General features: G+C 26.5%; 1 protein-coding gene across 1 annotated transcript in view; it reads right to left on the minus strand.

The window, feature by feature from the left end:
- Positions 1–7,031: 7,031 nt before the first annotated feature.
- LOC108731017 (UDP-glucuronosyltransferase 2C1-like) overlaps positions 7,032–8,950 on the minus strand; it is a 7,463-nt gene continuing 5,544 nt past the window's right edge. Inside the window, 3 exon segments of the mRNA XM_018461064.1 lie at positions 7,032–7,083; positions 7,085–7,333; positions 7,604–7,823. Coding sequence (XP_018316566.1) covers positions 7,032–7,083; positions 7,085–7,333; positions 7,604–7,823 — 521 coding nt within the window.

Consider the following 8,950-nt stretch of genomic DNA (forward strand, 5'->3'; position numbering starts at 1 on the left):
TGTGTGTGTGTGTGTGTGTGTGTGCGTGCATGTAGTAGAGAAGTCGATAGGCATTATCTTCAGCGTTTCATCTTCTCTGTCGAATCGCGTGCGAAAAGAATCGGATAATTGCTTACAAGGCACAACATATGTAAAAATTATACATATAGTACTAATACATATAGTACTATAGCTTAAAAGAAAAAAAATACATATATAAATAAATACAGATGTTCTAATGATGATATTTTGTTGTTCGAAAGATCGAAAGGTCAAATAACTTTTTCGATTGCAACTTTTTAATTCTTTATCGTTAAATTTCGTAACAAATGCATGTCAAATAATAAAATTATTAAAGTGAAATTAGTTACAGATAATCAAAAAACAAGTTTTATCAATTATACAAGCTCTTTAATTTACATTACTCTTTTTATGACGTAAGACATTTGCATAATTAAAACTCTTGAGAAATGGATTATAATAATATGTGTATCACGTTAGAAATAGCTTATGCCTTATCATCACGCATACATTACAAAGTTAATTTTTCTTTCGACGGAAAAAGTGATGATGGTTTTTTTCAAGGAGTTTGAAAGGAGCGACTGTGGCATTTGCAAGAAAATAAAATAGCTTTAGTTTTACGGTCGATCTACTACGATCGCGAACCGTTACTAACGTTCAGCGAAGAAAATATCCCCGAGTGATTGTCTCCAACGTTCTTTTTCGCAAGAATCGTATGTCTCATGCAACCCATATATAAAATGCCTCCTAAAATTTCCATCTTTTTCTATAACATTAATTGTTATACGTTAAACATTAACTGTTAATTACACATGTGTATGTTAAAATTTTCATTCTTATTATTATTACAATTATTTTATTATTTAATATATTATATGTATATATATAATATGTATATATATGTATACATATATAAAATGCATATATATGTATATATATAATTTTATATACATGTACATGTATTCGTTCGTTTTATTTTAAATATATAAAATGCTAAAAAATGCAGCTAATTATAATAAAAACATTATTTTATGTTAGATTTAGAGAAGCATACTGTTGTAAAATCTTTTAACGTTATTTGAGATTACTTAAAGTAAATGTCTTTTTACTATATTATCTCATTTAAACAGATTTATTTACTGTTGAGAGAAGCTTTTTCACATACTACTCGACTCCATCCTTTTGTTTTACATAGGTACCATACGAGCGAACTAGTCGCCCGTCACACAATGCAAACGTGTCCGCTTGATTCATATCGTAAATTCAGTTGACGTTGAAACTGAAAATATTTCTCCACTGCTTTTCTCGCAGGCTGCATTTTCTGCTAATATTCGTATGGCGTTTACTTACCATAAAATATTTCTAATCATTCGCCATGATTGTGGAACCAATTGATAAAATTTACAATGTATTAACGATGGTTACGTATGATTTGTCCGTTTTTCAAAAAACGTCTGTAAAAAATTTTTCTCTTACCTTTTAATTGCATAATTTGTATTTTCTTCTTATTTGTATAATAAAAATAAACACGATTGGATTTAATCCAAAGCGTTACTGTTCATACGCGTTTGCGACTTTTTGGAAGAGGCAAAAATCTAATCTTTACAATTTATTATTATTAAAAAACGAATAAAATTACATGGAAACATATTTCTTGTTAAAGTATTAATGAAATTGCATCCATCTTTTTCTAAAAAAATATTCATAATAAAGTTTTATTGGGCAAATGATTATTGCATGTACTTCAATGTTTATCTAATATTAAGCAACTTTTTGGAACTAGTTCAATTTTTTTTTATATCCTTCAATCTTGTTTGAAAGATGTAGTTGCAATAATCAAAAATTGTAGAAATGTCGAAAATATCATATTTATATTGATTCGCCGTTTTGTTCCAAACGTGAGAAACGGAAAAACTCTGTTTGTAAAAAGTAAAAAGAACGGAGAAGTTCGTCCATGATAGAGATCGACTATTTTTATTCTAGCAAAAGATTCAGCTCGGAAACTATGTTTATCAGATTTGACGACGCCATGAAGAACCACATTCTGTTGAAGATCTTTATTTATCTCCTTGCAGCAACTGACGAGTTCCGATTTAATACTCGATATCCTGTTATCGTCATACCGGAAGCAAAGTGATCGAGTTAAAGTGGTTTGTCGCGTCACTCATAAATGAATATACACAGCGAATCTGTCTGTTTACATCCGATAAATTATTGTATTAACTATCTATTCGGGAACGACAGAACTTCTTATTGTCATGACGACTTAAAAAAAGAAGTAAAATGCTTAGATAAATTTCAATTTAATGATGGATAACTATTACATCGGCGAATATTTTTGGTTTTTGTTTATTGATTTTTTATATACTACAAATCTTTATTTAATGTTAAGTGTCTGGTATAATGTAGCAATAACTACATTTTATGTATTTTATAAATAAATAAAAATATATATGAAAATACATAAAAATAATTGAAATACTTTTGATTTTATTTCATATGTGAAATAAATAAAATGTTTAATTATGGAAAAATCTACTACGATGGAAATATAACACTTTTAGAAATTTGTGTTCTTTACTCTTTCTCTATTCAACGATAAAATTGTCCCATGAGAAATAAGATCAAATTATCTGAATACTGAGACTAACAAAGAATATACCTTTGCGAGAGAAATAACTGTTTAACGTAAACATATGTTTTAAATGTTATATATATTCGAACATAATACGTATAAAGTTCGATTTCTGATGTGTAAAAAGTTCTTATGACGATCGAAGAGAATAAACCAAAAACTTTTTCCTTTTAGTTATTAACTTTTTCGCGCTTTGTACGAAACATAAATTCATACATTCATGGTACTAGACTGTCATAAAACCGTAGTTATATGCCTCACTAGATGCTACATTATTATTCATTAGACTTGTCTCTTATGAACATTACATAAAATCTACTCTACAACGTTAAGATTTTTGTATTTCTAAATAATTCCATTATTTACTTAATTTTTGATAAATCTAGAATCTTATTGCACTAAATATTATTTAAAATTAAACAAATATTTATTTGTTTTTGAAACTTCATTTATAAAATATTTATAAAATAATTACAGAGTACAATTTGTGATTGTTTGTAGATAAAAAATGACTAAGAATTTGAAATTTTTATTAAACAAAGATCTGTGCTTCATTATATTGCTACCGATTCTAAAAAATTAACTAATTAGAACTGAAATATAATCACATACACAACTTTCCGACTATTTTTATAGTAATAACTTTAATGAACTTGCAACCATTGCATTCGTTTCATTATTCTTTCCAGATCATCTTGCATGTAGATGAATTATATTTAACTGAACCATTTGCGATTAAAATATCAGCTACAATAAGATACTGTTTTATGAAATAAAACAAAATAGATTGAGCACTTACTCTGACAATTAATTTTTCGCTATAGCAAAGAAAATTAAAAATATAATGTGTAAAAAATAAAAATGCAATGTGTAATGACGAAATGAAAGGACCGTTAACTTCAAAACGCATTCTAGAATTTTTCTTAACTTCTTTTTCTAGATCTTTTATGTTAAATATATGTATAAAAGCGTTCATAAATAAACAGATTTATAATATTTTTTAAGGATAATTTATATATTCTTTTATTTTGATTTAAAATATTAATAAATAAAAAATAGAATAATTAAAAGAGTAATTTAAATAAAAAAATAATTTAAATAAAATATAGTATAATTAAAAGAATAATTTTATTAATACTTACAGTTTCAATTATTTTTTGCACAAACAAAAGATAGAAGATAATTTCTCCAACAGGCTTCACTTTTTAAAAATTAATTAACATTATCTTAAATTTAAATTATGAGGTTGAAAATATTTTCCATTTTCTTGTTGTCATGAAAAGAGAGCAGTAAGAACAAAGGTTGTTTATATTTTCTCTTTAGATCTTTTATTCTATTTATTTCTGTTTTTACTTCTGTTCTTTTACTTTTATTTTTCGTTTTTCTTACGTAATAAAAATTACAACGATTTTAATTTTTCAACACGTCTGTGTGCACATAATTGTTTGAAAAATCCAGCATTACTTACTTACATACTCTTTAATCATATATCCTCAGACAATTGTCTCTTCGCGTTTCAATACTTATAGTTTATTGCGAGAAGAATCGCACCACTATGATCTGTTCTTTTCTTATAGCTATTGCGATTGTTAGATACAAAAGACGACGTCTAAACGGTACCATTTTAATGGAATTGTTCACTCGACTCGTAAAAGACAGAAAGAAAAGGTAAAAGATACGATTATGGAGAATCCTAAGGGATAGGTCGGTGCACATCGAAAGACATAATGGAGAATTAATCCTCGGCTTTCGTAGGGTCAATATGCCAAAAAATCATTTTCACGTAATCTAAGAAAAAGAAGGTGAGTTTCGAATTAACGCGCGCATGATTGACTTTGTGTATTTTGGAATAGATCTTTTAACTTCCATTACTCGTTTTTGATCGACATCAAATTTTTCTTTTTGAGATATTTTTTCCTTTTATTTTATGTCAATGATTATAATTATACAAATAAACAAAATGTACGTATCTTTAAGTAAAAATTTGTAAAAATAATTAAGGTAAAGCAGGGCTATTCCGTTAGGTTCAACTTTAAAATAACGTAAAATTTAAGGCAACAAACAATATCTTTTTGCAGTAATGTGCTTATAAAAACTTTATCCAATCATTTTCTTGAAAACACAACCAGTATGGCCTTTAAGTAAGTCTTCAGTATATGATGTTCATCAGAAACATAAACACCATCGTGAGAAATGGATGAAAAAGCCCTGCCATACTATGTGTTAATATAAGTTTTAAATAAAAACTTTAATATTAATCTTAAAAATTTTGCTATTTATTACCAAATTATTTTATTTATTACCAAAAAGAGCTTTTATTTATTAAAAAAAAATACTAAAATATTTTTAATGTTTATTAACATCTTTATTTATCTGAATTTATTTATCTTAATTTGCTAAAATATCTACTACACAATTAATGTATGCATGGAATTGAATGCGTTATTTTTTATTTGCAGGATACTGCATTTTGGTACTTATATGTTTCATTTGTAATCAAAAGCAATGTGACATTGTACATCTAATATGCAGGGTAAAACCACTAGTTGTGGATCACTCTTTAAAAAAAATTCATATTTTTATCCAGAACAATATCAAACAATTAATAAAATATTTAATAGTCATGATTGATCATAAAGATTATATTATGAATGATTTTATTCCATTGAGATTAAATATGTCCGCAGATGTTCTTTAATCATTATTAGGTTCTTTAATAGGAATACAAAGATATTTAAAGGTTTCATCTACAAAATTGAAAAATAGTATCAATTAGATTATATTCTTTATATGGAATTTAACTTGACGTCAATTGTTGATGTCAAATTTTTTATACGAATGATACATAAAATTTTGTGTAATTTAACTTGGCAGTTGTTAATATCAAATTTTTTATTCGAATGATATATAAAATTGAGTGGAAATTAACTTGGTGCCAGTCAGTGATACGAATTCCAGCTCGATTGCAGCGTGCGATCAGTACCACTTGTCGGCAACCTACATTACTTGAATAGTTCAAGCTAGAACTGTTAGAAGTCTCTACATGCTAGGCACATATTTGAAATATATACTTTTATTTGAAAAATAGTATTTGTAAGATAATTGTATTTTACATTTTGTATTTCAGCGGAATACGTGAAAATATTTTGTACTTTATATTTCATGGAAGCATATAAAAGTATTTTGTATTTTGTATGTTAAATACTAAGATTAACAATCAATCTTATTATTTAATTGAATTACAAAATATACGCAAAAATTAATATGATGTGATTTTACATCTTAACTTTACTTATTATACTTACCAGTCTTATTATTCTTCATTTCCTTTTTTAATGTTAAAAATAAGGATCTCAAAAAATATATATATATCGATCTTTAGTATTTAATTCTATTTTATTCAATTTTTATTATTACACACGTGGTCAATAATATTTTTTCTCTTGAAGTTAGTTGCGTTTTATTTCAAAGTGTTGCCAGATCAAAGGATTTCCATCTAAATTTAAGAGTAGACACAATTATAATCTTACAACATTATAACTACAAAAAATGTCATCTGATATACGACTAAAAAAATAAATTTAGGAGGATATCATTTGATCTGGTAACACTGCAGATTGTTCAAACAAACGGAACAGACGCATCGCATATATAGACAGATGTTCATATGTATTTATGTATAATACATTAAAATTAAAAATACTTGAAAATATGTAATTATTTTTAAATTAGCTTTTAGTTTGTTTCAAGTAACATAAAATAATATTTGAAGTGAGTATAAAAAAATAATCCAGAATATTATATATGTATTTTAAAGGAACTACTGACTATTTATTCTGTCAAAACTTAGTTTAAGGATAATACTGTTGCGCTAAATTTGTACTTTTATTTTAGTTACACTTGCTTAGAAAAAATAAATAGCATTTTTAAAAATACATTGCATTACTCTAATAGCACAGGTCTCCAAGGGACGTTCTAAAGAACATTCAAGCGATATCCCTATGTCCTAAGAACGTTCGCCAGAATGTTTCTCAAATAAGTGTGCTATTAGGGTATTTTTTTTTATACAACATATTTATGATCAATCATAATAAAGAATTACTGAACAACTTTATCTTTTAAACGTAGCCAACAAAGGTACCTTTTCATAGAGGATCCATTACCTTATTTAATGAGCCATATGGATTGTCGATTATAAAAGCTATTTGTATTTTTATATTATTTTTAATTATCTTTATATTAATAATTGTCAATAAAAAATTGGCATCATTATTTTTCATTTTACGGGTGTTTTCATTAACAATTTATTAAAATCAGCGTATAACGATTGGATAGTTTCTCTTATTAGAGTAACATTATATGCAATAATTTTACGCAACATTTGTTATGTAATATTTCAGCGGCTTTTACGCCTGTTTGCTCTTGTGAAATTTAGATACCGTATATATATGATTACAATAAAAATAAATCAGTATTTTTATTGCAAAGAATATAATTAACAATATTATGATATTAAAAAATAAAAATGCATAAACGTCGATTAGATTTTGTTGTATCCAACTCTGAAATTTCAGCGGCGTTACCAAAGTTCCATTTGGATGGCGGACGGTATATTCAATGCTCCAAATAGCTAAATCTAATGGCGGTATTTGTCGATCCCGGAATTCACTGGATAACTGTTTCATGTTTTTTGTATAACTGCATCAAAGATGTTTACTATTAATAATGTAACTCGTTTTAACACGACATGCGCGTTTTAATTAAAGGAAAAAAAATTGTATATATCAAGATACATGAAAAATAAAACTAAATTTCATAATCTATTATTTTATATAGGCAACTTTTACAGGAAAATTTTAAACCAATTATATTAGATCAATCTAGATACTACTTGAAACAATTATATTATCCATTTAGCTTAAATAATAATTATGATATTAAAATATAGTTGAAATATACAAGTAATACCTTTCATTGTAAAATATTTCTTCAACTGCGTGTAATACAGTGTGCGTGGATAAAGTTTTGATATCCAAATATATGCCAACACCTTTAGTTACTAATATTTGTGCATTGGATTTTTGATCCATAAAAAAAGGCATTACGATCATTGGTATACCTTTCCAAATAGCTTCCTGTGTGCTGAGAAGACCACCATGAGTCCAAACTGCTCTTACATTTTTATGAGCTAAACATAAAAATTGTTTATAATATATTTTAACTCTCAATTATTATGATGAAGAACTCACATTGATATAAATATTTTATTATAAGTTGTGTCTCGATTAAATTAATACAATTGCAATCAATTTTGCCATCTGTAAATCATTTAAAGAAAAAAGTTTTTTATTATCATAAACGTTGACTTGTTATTCTAAAGAAATTGTAAAATATAATTGTATATAATATAAAATATAATTGTAAATAAAAATAAAAATTGTATACATGAAAAAATTGCGAAAAAAGAACAAAATTAGACATCACTGTGAAATGATCAGATGTATTTTATGCAACAAGAACTGATATTCTTAGAGGAAGGTCAGGTACTGCGGCTGATATGGGTCAAGAATTGTTTAAAATAGACGCATGTGGTAGCATTAAGCGACAGGCAAATCTATCTTCATAAAAACCGGGACCTTTCCGAATTGAAAATAAACGCATCGGTGTTTATCAGTTAATGCACATTTTGTTGTATAGCTACAATATTTACGCCGACAATAGAGATATAGTTATCTTTACCAACCAGTCACATCATTATCATAAATATAAGTCGAATATCGTTTTTAGTTTACCAATGTAAACAACATCTATTAAGGTTCGTTTACAATGGGCAATAGCAGTAGTGATAAGGCTGTAAAACATGTTGAGAGTAGACTGATTTTCCGGTATAATAGGACATAGAGTAAGTCCGTAAGCAAAACAAGAAAGTAGGAAATGGATTTTAACCATTCACTTAAAGGCCGTCTACAATGAGATATGTTTGTGAAAGTTGAGCTTATGAACATTGTGCTTGTGAAAAAGCAGGTCCCTTTTATAAATATTAAGTTTACATATTAAAAAAATATCTAATCCAAAATTTGTAATTAAAAAATATGTGTTTTTTTAAATGTTTCTATTCAATGCCACCCCTTAATTTACCAAAATTATAAAAATGTAAAACTCTTTGTTATTTTTGTTCTTAGAAAAATATGATTAAAAAGATATTATGGTATAAGAATAATGTTTTATATTTATGTATGTATATTATACTTGCCAACTTGTTCAACAAAATAAAATGTCAAAAAAACCTAAGATCCGATACCTCCTGACCTTTCC

This window comes from Mycetomoellerius zeteki, unplaced genomic scaffold (genome assembly GCF_001594055.1).
Source record: "Mycetomoellerius zeteki isolate Tzet28-1 unplaced genomic scaffold, Tzet1.0 scaffold98, whole genome shotgun sequence".
In the NCBI taxonomy this organism is placed as follows: domain Eukaryota; kingdom Metazoa; phylum Arthropoda; class Insecta; order Hymenoptera; family Formicidae; genus Mycetomoellerius; species Mycetomoellerius zeteki.